Source organism: Huiozyma naganishii, chromosome 2 (assembly GCF_000348985.1).
Source record: "Huiozyma naganishii CBS 8797 chromosome 2, complete genome".
In the NCBI taxonomy this organism is placed as follows: domain Eukaryota; kingdom Fungi; phylum Ascomycota; class Saccharomycetes; order Saccharomycetales; family Saccharomycetaceae; genus Huiozyma; species Huiozyma naganishii.
The window spans coordinates 331,259-350,028 of NC_035923.1; the positions used below are offsets into that span (position 1 = coordinate 331,259).

Sequence of the window (18,770 nt, forward strand, 5' to 3'; positions counted from 1 at the left end):
CCGAAGGAAGGGACCCTCATTATGTACCTGTGATTGAAGTCGAATAATGCGTTATTAGAACATTAAATTTTCTGTTGGCCCCCTTCAAAACCACAGCCTTAACATCATCTGTGAATGTAGCGGACGCTTCGAAAAACGGCTCTGGTACAATAAAAGTAGTTTCCTCCAAATTTTCAATGGCCTCCTCAGACAGGCCCTTGGAAAGGATCGACTCAATAAAAGGTGAAAATTCCACACTGTTTTCTGTCTTCTCCTCCGTACTGACAGATACGAAACTAATATCGGAGGGATGAAACCAGCTTTGATCTGCAAGTTGGGTACAAAGATTTCCTAAAAACGACGTGTTCTTCTCGTTTGTGAAAATGGTACAGTTCACATTATCCCTGTTTTTAACGGACCGATGTTTGATCAGCAGAAGAATGTAAACACCCAGGAAGTCAGAGGACGATAAATTAGGACTAGGGAGTAATAAGTTAAAACTTTTGCATTTAAACTTATCGGCGTTTAGCCTGCCACCGGTGTTTGATATCAATACCCCAATGCTAGCTCTTAGAGAACATAATTGGGAAAAAAATCCAGAAGGAAGCTCATTCAGACCTAGCAAATGCGAATAGAAATTCTCAAATGATTTGTATTTATCGTCCACAAGCACAGATGAACCTCTTAATTCATACGTGGAACCTTTGAGCGGCAACAACACAAAATCGGAGTCATAGAAATCCATTGATCTAATATTCACTGCTTTTTCTCTTATTGTTGAGAAGATCACCTCGCTGGAAAATGGAACTTTCGATAGCTTCGCGAAGATAGCAAATATTTGAAGAAGAGAGTCACAGTTGGCAACAAAATGAGGGTCATCATCGTACATTGTAGATGACCGAAGCAAATCAGTTGTTCTTTCCGTCAATAACCTTATATGTACAGTTTTCAGGGGTATGCAGTATTCAAATCCAGAAGGAGCTTCCTCAATACACGTCAGACCTGTATCATCTGTTTGACGAGAAAAATGCTTTGCCAAGGTCTTGAATTTCGAAGTTGTTTTGAAACTGGATGAAGTTGATTCTTTACTGGCTTCTTCATGATGTACCGGTTCGACTCTTGGTGGTTGTTTACCGAGATTCAAGTAGTTGATGAGTTCTAGCGATGGTGAAACACCCTCGGTAGTATTTACGATGTTTACTATTTCACTGAAACGGAACTTGAGCAGATCGCTGAACGTAGTCAGTTGATTAGTATAATCTTGCATCTTTATGAATTCAGTTGCGCTCGAATGTGTGTCTGTTTCAGCGTCCGGTTTATCAAGCCATTTCTGGAGTTCTGCCCTGTATGAGTTCGGATATGCGACTATAGTTAAAGGTGTTGTAACGAAGGTGGACACTAAGGCCATCAGAATAAACATACCAAATATTTTTCGGCTAATGATTCCTGCATTTAAACCAACGGTAAGAACAACGATCTCAACAATACCTTTACAAGACATCAATATACCCACTGCTAGCGACTCTCTCCAAAATAATCCATGCAGCTTACCCATCAACGAGCCTGATATAATCTTACTCGCGATAGCGATAGCGATACTGGCAAATACAAACCCCCAATCCTTGCCCTCATTCAATAGAGTTAAATCAACGTTCAGTCCGGCAACTGCAAAATAGATGGGGATTAGAACAATATTCGGTATATCTTCCATTCTCTCTGTTAATTTCACCACATACTGGTTCTCCCTAGGGACAATCAATCCAGCAATAAAGGCACCAAAAATTGGATGTACGCCGATGATATCTGTAAAGTATGCAGAGATAAACATGACGAATAAAATGCACATGGTGGCCAACGGCGAAGGTTTCGTTCTTTCTAGTTCGTGGGTTTTTACTAACCCCCATTTTAGAATAAACCGTATAGGGTAGAAATACACCAAAAACCAGCCAAGCGTGCAAAGTAAGATGTAAACAGTGTTCAAAGGATCGGAATTGGAACTGGATAAAATGACACTCAATGCCAACAGGATCCAGCCCAAAATGTCGTTAATGATGCCAGCACCTAAAACGACAACACCAGCTCTGTCTTTAATTAATCTCAATTCGTTCAAAATCCTACAAAGGACTGGAAAAGCTGTAACAGCTATAGACACAGCAATGAAGATCATGAATACTGTAAATTTAATTATTCGTGCGTCAGGATCTTTATTAGCATAATTATGAAACAAAGGTATAGCCAGTAGACAACCACAGCCGAATGGCACCGCCAAGGTGGTTATCCCGATCGATAGTGCGGTTTTCAGGTGTTTTTTGATGAAAGGCAAATCGACCTCCAGACCTAGAAAGAACATAAACAGGATAATTCCAAGATTTGCTGTCAGGTTCAAACCTGGAATGGATGATGCAGGAAACACTGTTTCTGTATAGTTGGGGATCTGTCCGAATACTGTAGGACCCAAAATCACACCGGCAATAACCTCTGAGATAACTTTTGGCTGTCGTATCATCGAAAAAGGGATATGAATTAAATTACACGTCGCCAGAATTAAACACGTCTGAAACAAAAATAGCGTGAGAGGCGAACTCGAGTTGTAGTGGAATGGGTTCATTCCAGAAGGAACCCCGCCTACAACAGCCATCTCAAGTAATCTGTTAAGATAAGCTAGAATTTCGAATTGTTTATGGCACTAAGTGACGCTTTCCAAAACCTGCGCTTTATTTGGGTTGGTGAAGAGGAAAAAAGTACGTATGTGTGGCAAACACTTTCCTTTCTTTGGATGTTCAAACGGCTGGAGAATGCTACAACAAAGATTGCAGCTTCCTTTTCTCGTCTTTTCACATTTTTTTAATTTTTTCTGGCGCAAGTCATCGGAACGGCACGATCAGATTCTGACAGGGCTACGCTCGATGTGTATTAACTGCTGATGGATGTCAGACCCTATAGTATTTGGTTGCACTAAACTTGCCATACGTTTATAAATACCTATATGGTTTTTACATCAAAATGTCCGGCTGCCGGGTTCGCTTCGTTATCACTCTCCGAATCAGCCACATCGGTGAGGTAACTTCTTGTATCACCATCGTTGGAATGACCAGGGGACGGGTCGACAAGCTTCGAGCTTACATTACTACTGAGGATGCTTGGTGTGGAACCGCCATAATTCTCGCGAGTGTCACCCGACTCCCTGTCGGTTTGGAGCTGGACTGTTCCAGTAGCCTTTCTACTCCGTATATTATCACTTCTTAACCTAGCGTTTACATCGTCATGCGATTTTGCAACACTTACACTGTTGTAGCGTGCTCTGTCGTTATCGCCAACAAAATGAGTGCTGCCATTCGACTTGGTGCGGCTGACTATACTGCCATGTCTCGATAATAAATTAGACATCACTGGACGTAAGCTGTCTACTTTGGCTTCGTCCTTCTCAATTAGGCTAGAAACAAGTTTGTCAACCGCCTCAGACAATCTCAAAAATGCAAAATGGGCCTCGTTTAGTGGATACTTCAAAGGAGACAGGTCGGAGACCCAAAAATTGGTTTTTTCATAACCTTCTAGTTCTTCTTCATGGGTGTGTAATGAGTGCAAATTCTTCCATTGCTTGTAATTGAGTTTGAAATTTTTGTCCTCCACCGATATCTTATGGAGTCTGGAAAGTGACTTCAAAAGTAGTCTCAACTCCTTGAGCTTGTTTAACTCTACCGATTGATTAGACGCCATTCTTTCCAGAGTAAGATCATACTCTGAAAACCCATCCAGGGACGGTATAACGCTAAAGCTTCTGTCGGATTCGTCGTTATCCTCCAAAGAACTATTGTATTCCTTCACGATGTCCAGGTTTTCTACTTTCTTTCTCTGACTTTCCGTTAAAGGTTTATCTTCAATGCCAGTCTGATTTTCAGCTTCTGTGTCCACCAAAGTACCTCGCGTGAAGTTCAAAGAGGTGATGGCACCTTTACCGTTGATGACTATTGATTTTACAGTACTATCAAATTTTTCACCCAACTTCACGTCAATGCTATCAGACATGTCAAACAACAGATCACCAACGGTAGAAAGAATGGCACCCATTAAGGGAACAGCACCGATGGACCACAACACGAAAAATGCTCTCCCCGCCCCAGTCTCTGGGGCATAATCGCTACCATATCCGATAGTTAACAAACACAGAAAGCAAAAGTATATGCAATTAAAGTATGACCATCCTTCACAAAAATGAAAGACACAGGCACCCAACAACCAGAAACATGAGAAGATCAAAATAGTTGTTGTGACGGAAAAAATGTTTTCTCTGATCTTTGATACCCTTTTAACTTTTGTCATCAAATCAAAACTTTCCTCGTCAGTAAGTTTCAACTCACCTGCACATACTTTTTTCCATATTTTCGATCTTTTCCTTTCTAATCTATGAAAGTACCATACGGGCCCTGACGATTTTTGAATAATGGATCTAGTCATGTAAACGATCAAACCAAGGATAATGACACCCGATATCGAAAATACCAAAATCATTATCTTTGACGACACGTTATCTGCCAAGATATCACCTAATCCAATTGTCAGAAGTGACACGGTACAAAAATATAGCGCATTACCAAACGAAATTCCCAACAGACCGGAAAACATAGCCGCCCCCCATATCAGCCAGAGAGAAAACATAACAGTAAACACCATGATCGACCGTTCGTTGGGGAGTAAGTTGAAAGTAGCCGGATATTTTTTCAACACATATCCAATGTAGTGTATTGATAGCACCAGCGCACAACCCAGATACAGTCCGGATGTGAAACAGGCGTACCAAAACCCAATAGTCTTCTGATACCTTGGTTTCACATCTCTAGTACCACATACGATAACGTCTACCAATAGAAGTACCCCGGCCGCGGTCCATCCAGTAATATTAATGAGTTGGGATTTCAAGTAGCTCAGTTTCCGAGCAAAATGGAATAGTAGAACAACGTTCGATACAAAACCAATCACCAGGGAAATAATATTTAGCACAAACACATCAGTCGGGTCCCTAACTTGGTTTGCTGTTATATCGCCGTTCTTGTTCCGGGAGACCCCCCATTCACGCCATTTGTCAACGACGCATGCAATGGATATGGTATTGGCAATCGGACCCAAACATGCAGCAATCAGCGGGAAATAACATGAAATCATAAACCAAAAGACAAATGCCCTGCTGGATGGATCTGAATTGATGATAGAAACTCTGTTGTTTCTAAATTTCAGTGAAGCTCGCAGAGCCCTCATCACCTGACTGTTTTGATGCTCTAGATTCTTCGCCATACCATTATTTTGTTAACGTGGGTAAGTGGAAATTAGTGGTAGTTGTGTATGCTTATGTGTATAATAATATACCCTGATAAAGTTACAAGGGGAAGGTACCAGACGAAATATATGAACAGTTGCCTTGTTCGATAGCGTCAGAAACAGATTTCTTTTCAATTTTTTTTTCTTCTCGATATCACGTGCGCCTTTGAATATTTTATGTACACCTTTTGTTTACGTTTTTGTGACTGGAAATAAAACTGCGAGATCACGAAAAGTGTCAGATGGTTTTGCGATGACTTGGGTCGCGTGGCCACGATTCTCTGCGAGGGTCAGAGAGGTAGCTTATTTGCATGCTTATCTCTGAGATATGCAGCAGTGTGATAATGATCTTGATCGCATTTTGTCCTCACTGAACAAGCAGCAGAGACTGGCTACAGAGTTTGATCCTACTCAGGTTTTACAAATTATTGCTGGACCGGGCACAGGGAAGACCAAAGTGCTCACATCCCGGGTGGCTTTTCTGTTACTCAAGCACAAATGGAGTCCCAAAGATATAGTTGTTACCACATTTACCAATAAAGCCGCTAAGGAGATGGTTGAAAGGTTGACCTCCATGTTGGCGCACACTGGGGTTAACGTTGGTGATCTTAACATAGGGACATTCCACAGCGTGTGTCTCCGGATTTTAACCAGATTTGGGGATAAGATAGGGTTGACCCCCGGCTGGAGGATCATTGAGGAAAAAGAGGTGGACGCCATTGTCAACGAGATGATAGAGAAGACACCAGATCAGGTGAGAGACTATGCAAGCTCCTTCGATAGAATCGTGAATCTTTGCAGACCGAAAGGCAATGGTGAGGAATGGGTGATACATCCGAAAATGATAAAAAAAGAGATATCCAGGCTGAAATCATGTGCCATTTTACCAGAAGAATACGCCAACGAGAGCGTCCACGACTCTGCGCTTGCGCATTACTACGAAGTGTACCATAAAGAACTTACCAAATTAAATGCACTCGATTTTGATGACCTGTTGATGTATTGCTTCAGATTGCTTTCAGAGGAAAGGTGCATGCCCCACATAAAACACGTATTTGTGGATGAGTTCCAGGATACAAATAGCATTCAAATGGATTTGATGTTTATGCTAGCCAAGGGGAATCACCATGTGTCCCGCGGTATAACCGTCGTCGGTGATCCAGATCAAAGTATCTACGCCTTTAGAAACGCACTCGTTCATAATTTTCAAGAGATGGCAAATAAGTCTCCATTACAGTGCTCTCAGATTGTACTAATCGAAAACTACAGATCATCCCAAAAGATTCTAAATACCAGTGAGACTTTAATCAAGCAACAGACAAAGGGGAGAACTCTGCGTACACCATTACATGCTCAATTCGACTGTAAATTCCCACCAGTATACGTGAACTTCCCTGTGCAATTTCTGCAGGGGACGTCCCTGGCCAAAGAAATCTTGTATCTCAAGGCGCTTCCCAGCTTGTTCTCGTACAGCGATTTTGCCATCTTGGTACGACAAAGGCGACAGATTAAAAGCATTGAGAGTGCACTCATAGAACACAGAATACCGTACCACATTATACGAGGCCGTGCATTTTGGGATTTAAAAGAAATAACCGCAATACTGAACCTGTTACGATGTGTTTATTCCGATAACGAAAAAAATGCTCTTCTCACGTCGTTATTGTACCCTTCAAGAGGTCTGGGCCAAACGTCAGCAGATAAACTGACATTGCTTATGGATCAAAATCCGTTGGAATCACCTTACAACGTATTGAAAAATGTAGCATCCAATCAGCTACCATTTTCTGGGGGTAATAAAATAAAGTCGGTTATAATCAGTTTTGTCCATATGATAGATTCTTGTAGATCGTTGCTAGGCCAGCCCCCTAGTACAGTTTTGGAGGGAATTTTTGACCAACTATACCAAATGTCGGGATTACAGCAGGAGTATTTGTATGTCGATGGTAAGAACAAATCTTCAGATACAGGATCGGAGCGTGATATAACTGCAAAAGCCCCAAATTATGAGAATCCCAGGCATAAAAATGTTATGTTACTCAAAAGCTACTTTATGGAAAACAAGGCAATTGAAGATCTTCTCATAGACCAAAAAAATGAGACTTCGAATGGCGTGTCCAACTCTGGTTCTGATGGGAAAGAACTAGACGCCAAGACGTATATCTGCAACTTTTTCAACTCACTCTCCGTTTTTACGACGGAGCTATCCGAAACCGATACGTTGGCAGATGATGACAAAAACAAAAATGGTGAAGGTCAAATTACGATATCGACAATACATGGGGCCAAAGGGTTGGAATGGCCTGTAGTTCTTATTCCTGGTTGTGTGGAAGGCATCATCCCAAGTATATTTTCTAAAGATGATGAGGATGAGGATATTGATGAGGACGATGAAGATAACGATGCTGAACAATCGAATGAGAATAAAACTTCAAAGAACAATACCAATTCCAAACGCGGGAAAAATACTGAAGCGACCTTGGATGAGGAGAGGCGAATGTTTTTTGTTGCACAAACCCGTGCAAAAGTATTGCTTTATCTCTCTTCGGTCACAGAGAGTAATAATGCAACAGTAGGAGGGCCTAGTCGGTTTTTAACACCTGAACTGATGTCGACCATGGTAGACGACCAAAAAGTCTTTCAAAATGAACAAAATATCAAGGCCTTATATAAGGCACTTGGTAAAGGTATGCCATCCCTGGAGCCTAGCTTCTCGATAAAGCAGCTAGTCCGTGACTACAGTAAGTTCATTCAAAATAGCAGAATCTTTGTGTGGAATGGTGACGGAGTTCGCAAGTCTGCAACGCCTGGATTTACTGAGCAACATCAAGCCCCTATGGCAGCATTAAATGCAGAATTCACAACTGCGGCTGCCCAATTGAAAGTGGAGAGTCCCGAAAAAAATCCGGTAAAGATGTATTCAGCAATGAGTTCATCAAAACGATCTTCTGTAAAGGGAAAGGATTTTTCTAGTTCTGCCAAAAGTTACGCCCCAACCAGCATTCGAAAAGTTGCCCATAGACCATCTATCAAAGCCCCTGATAATTATGGTAAAGTAGCGACTAAAAGAAAATTGTTTGTTTCTCCCACTAATAGTCCAGCAAAGACTGAAAATAATACTAAAAAGAGTTGTCTTAATCACATACCTGACTCAAATTTATCTCCTCAAATAACTACACCCAGAGTAAACCTTGAACAAGCAGATACACATTCAAACTATTTTAACCAGGGCTCACAAACAACAAGGCGTCCATCTTCAAGAAAGATAAACACACAACCTATCAAAATCGGCACACATGCTTCAATCACCGAGCATGAACCCATCTACGAAGTTAAACCAGAGCCCTCCAGATGGGAAGATACCACCGCCGCAGAAATATTGCATAATCCCGACGATTTGACCGTCGATAATAGACCTATTTTTGCCACTGCAAAGACACTTGCAAAAGCCGTCAAGAAACCGACTAGAACCAAAGTAAAAAAGAACTTGGAAAGAATATCTCAGATACTAGTAACAAAGTAAAAAGGAAGCTACGTTCAGTCAATTTGATATATTTTCCCAACTCTCGAAAGCAAAAAAGAAGGCCAAGTTGACTGATGGAGAAATCATCGTTATAGATGATTAACATTGTTCAGGTTAATTCAAGGGGAGATATACAGGTATATATATATATATATATATATATCTTTTCTTTCGTTCTCTCGTTATTTAATAGGTGCATATATATTCAAAGCATTATAAAAGTTCTAAGAACTCTTACAGTCTTACAAATATCTTCATTTTGTACAAAACGACGGAAACCAGTGCAATAAAGCCTGAATAACCAAGGAGGACCAAAAGAGAATTGACAGTTGAAGCATCAATAGTTGACATAGACATGTTGACTACACCAGTACTGATATTTGCCAACAAGAACAAAATCAACCCATTAGAGTTCATTGATTCCAAAATAACTGAAGTTTTCGGCTCGGTAAGTGAAATTTTGAAGACCATGTCAATCAAACAATAGCACATTAAAAATCCAATGTTAAAGGTAACAACCCACAGTGTGTATGGAAGGTTTGCGAACCTTCTGGACACGGTACGTGGGTCAGTTTCAAAGACGCCCTTTGTAAGAGCCAGCATACACACAAAGGAAATGGAGAGACCCTTAAGTGGAGTAACTGTGGTGATTCTTTCCCAGGTCGAGTATTTCTTGAAACTTTCCAATGGTGTAACAGAGCGCTTATAGAAGTTGTTTTTTGTCGGCGTGTTGCCTAACACAAACAATCCAACACTTTGTCCCCACAAAAATATTGCACAGTAGCCCAAGAATGACACTAGGCCTTCTCTATTTGCGCTGACAATGCCTGTCCTGTCTGCCAGAATTAGATACGTCAGGAATACGTCGTCTTTGATTAAGAACCATTCATATATCGAAGAAATTGACAGGGCAATAAGAAACCTTGGGATATATTCTGCAATTGGGTCGATAAAAACAAGCACAATCGGTAGTAGAGACAAAGTAATGAAAAAATTCCAATGAACCCCGTACTCAGTAACGTGTTCCTGATACTCCAAATTCTTGACAAAATACAATCTCAGCAGACCCAAAATCAGTAAAGTGTGGCAAGACCTAACGGCTCCTAAAATCCTTTTAAAAAAGGAGGGTTTTTTTATAGACTTCAACAGAGGACGTGCGGCTACAATTCCGTTGCTGAACACAAAGGAACCTACACCCAGATCCATTAATGACGTGCCCCATGTTTCCACTTTTGCAAATCTGCGAGGGAAGACCCTGAAATCCACCGCGAGAATAGCTAAGCACGTCACAATCAACATATGCGATCTATACGCAGTAATGTACGGTTTTTTAATTAATTTGAATTGAATTTTTTCCTTTGTAGGGCCCTTCTTTACTGGCTTAATTGGATGGGGTTTCGATGTGAAGGCCTTGGAGCAAAAATAAACTATGACACATGGAATCAACATCAAACTCATAAGAAGTCCTGTTTGTTTAGCATATAATGTCATGGATGCCAGTAATGCAACCCAGTTCAGAATGAAATCTACCCATATATTCACTCCTTCGTCTCCAGATGCCGAATTAAAGATGTTCCAGCAAAAGTATGACACCACTGCCACGGAAGTGACATAATTGACTTCCGTCAATGTACCACCATTTAAATTTGAAACAAAGTCCTCTTTACGCTGTTTCAATAGCGACATTGGTATGTGTTGGAGTGGACTTGGTTTCAGTAACCTTTTTATGGACCACTAAGCTTTACGTGTCACATATTTTTGATATTTTTTTTGCTCTTTTTTATTTTACTTTCTTCCAGAATATGAAGAATATGATTATTTAACCGTCAGCCGAGATTCGTCTGAAATATATATTAAATATGCATTAGTAACACTTGTTAATGGAGGGGGTTCTTTGTAGATAGTTTCTCCTTTGGAACTCCGTAACCAATTTGCGTGTACGCAGGGTCGGGAGCAATTTCGTCCGGGATCCGGTAAGGTTCATCTGCTTCCGAATCAGCTTCTTTCAAAACGTCTCCTTGCTTTAGCTTATCGTTGGACATCATGTTACCCCAACTGCTCGTTCTATTGATCGGTTCTATACGTTTCAATTCAGAGAGCTTTTGTCGTTTTGGAGACGGATAAGTCGTATCTACTTTGGATTCTTTTTCCAAATGAGGGATGCTATGTAAGCTCTCCGTATTAGATCGTTTGTGAGACTCCTCGTTGGATGCCTTAATTTTATCTAACACTTCCTTGGTCTTGGCTCTCAGAGAGGTGGTGGGAGACCCACTTGCGCCGTTTGATTTCTCCAAAATAGACATATCCACTTTATAACGCGTCTTCGACGGTGGTTTTCCTGAAATTTGGTTCGTTCCCGGTAAATCGGAACCACTGTCATTTATAATTTCACATGAAAATTGCTCTGTATTTCCTTTGGGACACGAAATACACCAGTTGAAGTTATTGATGTGTACCTTTGGGAAGTTATCTCTTCTATGGTTCACATTTGCCGTATTGAGTAGAAGCTCCATCAAAAAGGCAGGCGTCACCACTGGAATGGCATGTTTGTCCTTGACGTACTCAAGTTTCATCTTCAAGAAGTTTCGGCAAACGAGACTCTGTTTGCTCCTATCGTTAGCACTCACGTTTAGTTTAAACATGTCACTGTACTTGTTATTCCAAAGGACATGTGTTGTAGGTATACTAGATAATGAAGAGAGGTTGACCACAAGCAGATCAATATTATTATTCAAGTATTCGGAGTATGTTACACCTTTCCCCGATAATTGTTTTAGGATCTTTTTTAGATGCAGCAATTCGACACCCTGAAAGCCTGAAATAGAAATATGCAAATTGGAATCACCATTGTGACAGAGCTTACGCGTTGGTTTAATGCTAAATTTGTTGGTCCGTAGAAATGGTTTCGACCAGGAATCTACGGGTGTTATTAGTTGTTTATAGTGTAGACACCTTTCAATGAAAAATTCCGTTGCCACTGGTGCCATGCCATTTTTGGCGATACGTAATTCATCTACTGGGATGGAGCTGGGGACCAATAAATAATCAGGGTATGTCAAATCAGATGTCATTATTACTCCTCCATTTCTCTTTATTACATCAATTAAAATTGTGGCGTGTTTATCGGTGAATTTTGGGTGAATGGTAAAAGTACAATTCTCAAATATTGGTCTTGATTTTTCTGGAACGACTATTTTTGCATTGGGTGATGAGCTGCTGGTGCCGTTCTGTGGGGTTGGTTCATTTTCAAAATCCCCCTTCTTATTGTCTTCTTGAGTTTTAGGCATTTTGACGGAAAACGCTCTCTTCCACAGTCGTGAGGCCTCCGGTTTGAATTTGTTTAGTAGAACGGAATTCGGTCTTGCACTAGATTCAAGGTCATCGTTATCAGTGGGTTTAGGGGGGATCTTCTGATCAGCAAACCGCTGATCCACATCTGGCCAACAATTGCAAGCCCCTAAGCCAATCTGCTCGTCAGATTGGTTCAAAACATTTTTGGTCAGGTAAAATGGGTCGTATTCTAGTGTACCGTGCCTCCTATGACAATCCATTATCCATTTGGGATGTACAATTGGAATATCTTCTGCCATCGCGGACTCTATTCGTACACCATGTAAAGTATCTGAGATGAAAATGACATTGGAAGATGGGTTTGTAGTTTTGGCGTCCTTGACAAAGTATTTGCTGACACATTTAAAGCAACCATCCTCCTTGGCTATTCGTTCCAAGTCTGGCACAGGGTACTTCTCGTCTTGGATCCTCCCTATGAAGATATAATAATTTTCAAACGGTAGGGCAGAATATCTTGACTGTAAGACAAGTAACATCCTTTGCGTTTGTTTCTTATACATTTGGAAGTTAAAATGGTCCGCCATTGTAACGTCTTCCCCATTTATCCAAAGTTCATAAATCTCATTAACTATTGTGGACTCGACAAACACAATATCTGGTCGCAACTTAATAGCAAACTTATACTTGGTTGTATCTCTATTATTATTCAGAATAATCACGTTAACTTTTGTCATTAGATCAGTGGTATATTCACCCCCAAGTTTATAAATTCTTTTCCTTAACTGCTTGGAAAGTTCCTCCTCTATCCCTGTAGGACAAAATGTTATACCGCTGAACGGTTTCATGTCCTATAGTGTATGCAGTGTTGGGCAAATTGTATCTTATGGAACAGAAAGTGCAAACTCTAGCCACTCTCCTGCCGAAGTGTACCAAAATATTACTAAAGGTGGAGAGCAACAACAGAGAATAAGACGAGGTCTCAATCGAGCTGTTCAGACAGATGGACTCTTATCTAAGCAGACTCACAATTTTACTACACAATATTACGTACAGATGCCCTGTAGAAACTGTAGGTAATATTTTCATGAAAACTAAGAGACATGCCTGGAATCAAAAACAACAACAAAAAAAAAATAAAAAAATACAAAAAACGTGACACATGTCCGGGTAAACAAATTCCAGGTACTAGCGCCGCACCTAGAAAGCAAGCCCTATTTTTTTAAGCCCTAGTTTCCAGCCCTATTTTTTAAGCCCTAGTTTCCAGCCCTATTTTTTTAAGCCCTAGTTTCCAGCCCTAGTTTGCAAACCCTAGTTTCCAAGCCCTAATTCCCAAGCCCTAACTTCTTCTGGGAACCCTTCTTTGGTAGAATTCCATTGGTCCGAAGTGTGATCTCCGTTCGTCCGGGCCCACCACCAGGGTTTCGGTCTCTGACAATAACTGCGTGCTTAACCGGTAACCTCCTTTCCCCGGTGTAGTTCCCGCTTTAACCCTCTGCGGCCCCAGTAATGCGTTGTTGTTTCCTTACCTTTCCCGAACAACGTAGACCAGTGGTAGCGCGCTCTAAGTGGCGGCTATGACAAGGCAGCAGTCACGGTTGGACGTCGAATGCACGGTAGGTAATATAAAGATCAATCAGTCAGTAACACCTTGTTTGTAAGTTTTCCACGCTCTGTTTGCAGAAACACTGGGAACTGAACATTCAGAGTAAGTGGGACGGCAGTCTCTTGTGTTGGCCAGTAGACCAAAACAGTACATAGCTTACACATATAGAGTAGAAATTATACTAGTTACTCGAGCGATAGAAGGTGGAAGACACAAAACACAAACACAAACAACAAATGGAATCGAGTTCAAGTTCGCATAGTGTCGTTAGTGCGTCTAAGAGTAACCAGAGAGTGAAATTCAGGAAGAATCAGGCTTGTGATAGGTGCCGGTTGAAAAAAATTAAATGTGATGGTTTGAAACCCACTTGCACAAACTGTGCCAAGATCAATTTCTTATGTAAGACGTCCCATAAATTGTCGAGGAGAGGTCTGCCCAAGGGTTACACCGAGGCCCTAGAACAGGAAGTGGTTCGATTACAAAATGTACTAAGGGACCAAAACATAGAATTTAATAAAATGGACGTCAGGTCCACTGTAGGTGATGAAAAAGAATTAATATCATCCACTCAAGAACAGTTTGATAGGGATCCTGGTTTATCACATTCTCCAGTGGGGAAAACAAATGCGGCTCTCACTGCAACTGAAGAAACTCCTGGTACAATGAAAATGTCCTTAATGAACGATACTTTCCATTTGGCTCCCAATTATTATCTACAAACAGCCAACGAATATTATTTGGGGAATTGGACTTGGAAAACTTTGTTAGAGGGAGACAGTGATAGAAACAGGGAAAGTGTTGTTCCAAGTGGGAAAGAGGATAGTTGGCTGCGCGAAGTACAGTACCAGTTAATTCTTCGTCACCTAGAGTTAAACTCCCAATATTACTACTTGCCCCAATTCTTGGTACAAAAATACGGTAGTAATTCTGTGCTGCTGAAAAAATTGTTGTTAACAGCCCTAAATAACTTCTTTGACTGTCACAATTCACTGGTACCCATCCTCTTCTCGCAAGATGACTGGAAAAAATCTTTACAAGAATTTATTGAGAACAATGATAATAATGGTCAGATAAGTTTGAATTTTCTACTGAGAGATAAAAACGATCCATTGAACCTCGTGTGCATGCTTTATATTGTCCAACTGAATTGGAACTGTATTTCTCCCTTTAAACTGTTCGAAATGACCAAGTTCGTATGCACGGCAACAACCAACGAAACCATACAAAACTTTCAAGTTCTTTTGCTGGCGTGCTATTATTTCATGGGGAGTAGCGATCCAGCAGATATTATTCGAGCCACAGAGTTGTTAAACTTGGCTCACGCAAAAGTTGTCACTATGGGACTCTTCATCAATGCCCGAAATTTAGTCCCCATGATGCGGAATAAATCAGAAGGACTACCAAATAGACAAAATATAAGCAACAGTGTCACCAAGACAGTTTCTTTTTGGTGCTTTGAATTCCTAAATGGGTGGTGGAGTTTCTTGCAGGGACTACCAAAGACTGATTTCCTGGTTAGTGAATTTCATCCTAGAAACCTTTCAGTTTTAAATATTCCAAGTTTGAAACCATTCAGTTTACTAGTTGATATTTTTTTAGTTGAGTTGGATGGGAGGAACCTACTACAAACGATAAAACAAGACCAAAACGCAAAATTGATTCTAAGCGTCGAGAACTTCAGAAAAGTACTATCAGACTGGAGACTATATCATGACTTGGAAGAGCATGATGAACTTAACAGAGCATTCTTATTACAGAATAAAAGTGGTGAAGATACAGGGGATAAACCACCCGCTGATGGTTTAAACTACAAAACACATGATAAAGTGTTGAACGTGCCGGTCATCAATTTGGGGAAGGCAGAAAGTGTAGAGATCCAACTAACACTGTACTATTTGGTGCTACTCTTAATTTCGCATGGAAGATTTTCAAGGCAAAAAATGATAAAGAAGTCTAAGCTGAATTCCTTGGCAGAAATATCCTTTGAGATCCTTTCTCTCTATTACCTCATTTTAGTAAAGAGGACAGTTAATGAACAACCTAAGCAGTTCGAGGTTTTCCATTTTTTACCCTGTCCAAACGATGACGTTGTGTCAATGAGTCTGGAATGCCTATGCCAATGGGGCGAGGTTTATAACAACAACGTACAACAAAAAAATAGCAAAGTTAAGCAGGATGTTCAATGGAACTTCAAGAAATATAAGTGCTTTCTGTTACAGTGGTGTCAGGTGTGGTATTTCGACAATAATAATGAAGACGGTGGATTATATTCCAAACTGTCATCGACCTATGATTTTGACTCATGTAACTTAGAGGTAACCTCTATGAATGATAATTTTGAACCTCTAGTGGGTAGAACCAAATACTTGAACTCGCTTTCTGAATTCCAGTCTCTGGGAACGAAGAATGTTTTCCTTCGCACAGATTCCAAGGCTATCATGGATCAGTTTAATATGTTTTCAGGAAATAATAACAACTTCTCGTCTATCTTTAGGCAGATGAACACTCCTATCCTCGGGAATGAGATGGGCAATGCGCTTGTTAACAATTCCGGTGGTATTGGCCAAAATAATAACCCACTGCTGACATTACTAGGTGTGAAAAGTAGCAACAATATGAGTTCTGCATACAATCTCTCTCCCCAGGGCAGGAAACAAGAAGAATCTGATGATGGTTATGCCGAGGACGACGACGAGGACGATGAATCAGGTCCGTTGGAGATCCCGTTTAGAAGGAGAGGATCTCTCTTTCAACAGCGGCATATACAGCCGCCACAGGACAAAACCTTTGAATACGACCGTAATGCGTCCAACGATCAGCGGCAGAGCGTCGATCATATAATTTTAGAGAATAAAGAAGGTTCCGTGATGGCGGCTGATCAATATGAGATCAACTCTCGAAACGGTACGATAAAGAGGCCCAAAAGTAGGAACGCCGAGAGCAGATATCCGAAAAAAAGACTGAAGCATGACCAGGACCTAGGCACTGCTTCTAGCAATGTGACAGTTCTCAATGTTTTGCGAAGCCCAGCCACTAGCGAGCCCAGGCCGCTCCCCCAACTTCTGACTCAGGGACAAGACCAAGAGCAGCAACAGTCTGCTGGCCAACTTCCACCACCAGAACCGGTCCATCCGCAGTTTTCCCCACCAGCCTCCACGAGCATGGCTCTAATCCGGTCACCGTTTGCATCTACGTTGGTACTACAGGAGAATTTTCTCAACTACAACGGATCAAACCTCAACATGAGGTCTTCCGAAAACCTGGCAGGCCCTCTTGTGGAAACACCACGGACTTTTGTGGACATGATGCTCATCCCTCAAGGCAACAACGCCGAGAGAAACGATGACACAAATGCAAGTAGCGGAACGCATAACTACTCTGCGAACAACAAAAATCCAAACACCTCTGGACCATGCAGCACCAATATCAGTGCCAGTAACAGTCCTGCGCAGTGAGAAGGAAAAAAGGAAAGAAAAGGCAAGGTTACTTATACAGTATAGCGGTACTACTAGCACCAACTGTGTGCTTATCTCTCTCCGTACGTACATAGTTCCTAGAATTTAGAGAAACCGGTCACAGATTTGGGAGGAAAGCTCGCCCTAGGGAAACGCCCAACAGTCCCTCCGAGTTCCGCCCGCGCAGACCGACGGCACCACCTCAAAATGGGCCTTATCTCTACGCTCAGCTCGTTCTGTAGGCCTCAGTTTTTTGGTGCCACCTGCTTCGCTTTCCTCGTGACTCATTCAAAGTTGTTCCGGCGGATTTAAACTTCCGCGGTGCACTCGACACGTTTCGCTTGTTTTATCACTTAACGGTCATCTTTTTCTCATAGTTGGAAAATTTTCATATAAAACGGGCGGACGGCCTTTTCACAGCAATTTTAACATGTCCTTTAAGTACAACTAACAACGAGTTTGATTGCAACACTAGTCACTGGTAGTCATCAACTTACCCTTTTATAACCGTAAGTGCCGATATTATTATTTATTTACCTGATACATTATGCGTCATCTAGTGTCAATTAAGGATCTCACCGATGAGGAGTTCACCGTGTTGGTGAACAGAGCTGAGCATTTCAAAAAAGTGTTCAAGAACAATGATTCCACGGACTTCCAGAAGAACCATTTGAAACTTCTTGGTAGAACTGTTGCTTTGATCTTTTCCAAAAGATCCACTAGAACTAGAATATCTTCCGAAGGTGCTGCTGCGTTCTTTGGTGCTCAGCCCATGTTTTTGGGTAAGGACGACATCCAATTGGGTGTCAATGAATCCTTCTACGACACTACGAAAGTTGTCTCCTCCATGGTGGCCTGTGTATTTGCTCGTGTAAACAGCCACTCGGAGATTCAAGCACTTTGCAAGCATTCGAGCGTTCCAATCATTAACTCGTTGTGTGACCGTTACCATCCGTTACAGGCAATTTGTGATATGCTCACGATTAAAGAACAACTAGATTACGAGAAGAACAAATTGAAAGTTACTTGGATTGGTGATGCTAATAATGTGATCAACGATATGGCTATTGCTTGTCTGAAGCTAGGTATGGACGTTGCAATTGCTACTCCAGCGGGCATTGAGATGGACCAAGAGATCGTGGACGCTGCAGCAGAAATCACAAAGAGGAATGGGACCAAGATTGAATACACACACGACTCAAAGGCCGCCTCTAAGGGGGCACATATCCTTGTTACGGACACTTTCGTATCCATGGGTGAAGAATTTGCGAAAGTGGCTAAACTGAAACAATTCCAAGGATTTCAAATTAATCAGGAACTGGCTGATGTAGCAGACCCAAATTTCAAGTTCATGCACTGTCTACCAAGACACCACGAAGAAGTTACAGATGATATATTCTATGGTAAACACTCCATTGTCTTCGAAGAGGCTGAAAACAGATTATACGCTGCCATGGCAGCAATCGATGTTTTTGTCAATAACAAGGGCGATTTCAACCACATACAAGATTGATTTATTGTAGACGGATTTTATCTCTTGGACAAAGAAACCCTTCAAACACGCATCATGTAGTATTTAATTTCATATAAAGAAACGAAAAAGAAG

General features: G+C 41.3%; 7 protein-coding genes across 7 annotated transcripts; 3 read left to right on the forward strand and 4 right to left on the reverse strand.

Moving 5' to 3' along the window:
- Positions 1 to 19: 19 nt before the first annotated feature.
- On the reverse strand, positions 20 to 2,617 carry KHA1 (Kha1p; the record flags this gene model as incomplete). The annotated part of the gene is made up of 1 exon (XM_022611462.1): positions 20 to 2,617. The coding sequence occupies one exon, from the start codon at positions 2,615 to 2,617 to the stop codon at positions 20 to 22; it is 2,598 nt and encodes an 865-aa protein (XP_022462868.1).
- Positions 2,618 to 2,961: 344 nt separating this feature from the next.
- Positions 2,962 to 5,268, reverse strand: TOK1 (Tok1p; the record flags this gene model as incomplete). The annotated part of the gene is made up of 1 exon (XM_022611463.1): positions 2,962 to 5,268. One exon carries the CDS (start codon positions 5,266 to 5,268, stop codon positions 2,962 to 2,964), a length of 2,307 nt encoding a protein of 768 aa, XP_022462869.1.
- A 352-nt stretch (positions 5,269 to 5,620) lies between these two features.
- Positions 5,621 to 8,815, forward strand: SRS2 (DNA helicase SRS2; the record flags this gene model as incomplete). Its single annotated transcript, XM_022611464.1, has 1 exon — positions 5,621 to 8,815. The coding sequence occupies one exon, from the start codon at positions 5,621 to 5,623 to the stop codon at positions 8,813 to 8,815; it is 3,195 nt and encodes a 1,064-aa protein (XP_022462870.1).
- A 234-nt stretch (positions 8,816 to 9,049) lies between these two features.
- GWT1 (glucosaminyl-phosphotidylinositol O-acyltransferase) lies at positions 9,050 to 10,501 on the reverse strand (the record flags this gene model as incomplete). The annotated part of the gene is made up of 1 exon (XM_022611465.1): positions 9,050 to 10,501. The coding sequence occupies one exon, from the start codon at positions 10,499 to 10,501 to the stop codon at positions 9,050 to 9,052; it is 1,452 nt and encodes a 483-aa protein (XP_022462871.1).
- Positions 10,502 to 10,692: 191 nt separating this feature from the next.
- Positions 10,693 to 12,951, reverse strand: DPB11 (protein kinase activating protein DPB11; the record flags this gene model as incomplete). Its single annotated transcript, XM_022611466.1, has 1 exon — positions 10,693 to 12,951. The coding sequence occupies one exon, from the start codon at positions 12,949 to 12,951 to the stop codon at positions 10,693 to 10,695; it is 2,259 nt and encodes a 752-aa protein (XP_022462872.1).
- Positions 12,952 to 13,945: 994 nt separating this feature from the next.
- On the forward strand, positions 13,946 to 17,164 carry SIP4 (Sip4p; the record flags this gene model as incomplete). Its single annotated transcript, XM_022611467.1, has 1 exon — positions 13,946 to 17,164. One exon carries the CDS (start codon positions 13,946 to 13,948, stop codon positions 17,162 to 17,164), a length of 3,219 nt encoding a protein of 1,072 aa, XP_022462873.1.
- Positions 17,165 to 17,711: 547 nt separating this feature from the next.
- Positions 17,712 to 18,677, forward strand: ARG3 (ornithine carbamoyltransferase; the record flags this gene model as incomplete). Its single annotated transcript, XM_022611468.1, has 1 exon — positions 17,712 to 18,677. The coding sequence occupies one exon, from the start codon at positions 17,712 to 17,714 to the stop codon at positions 18,675 to 18,677; it is 966 nt and encodes a 321-aa protein (XP_022462874.1).
- Between the last annotated feature and the right edge of the window lie 93 nt (positions 18,678 to 18,770).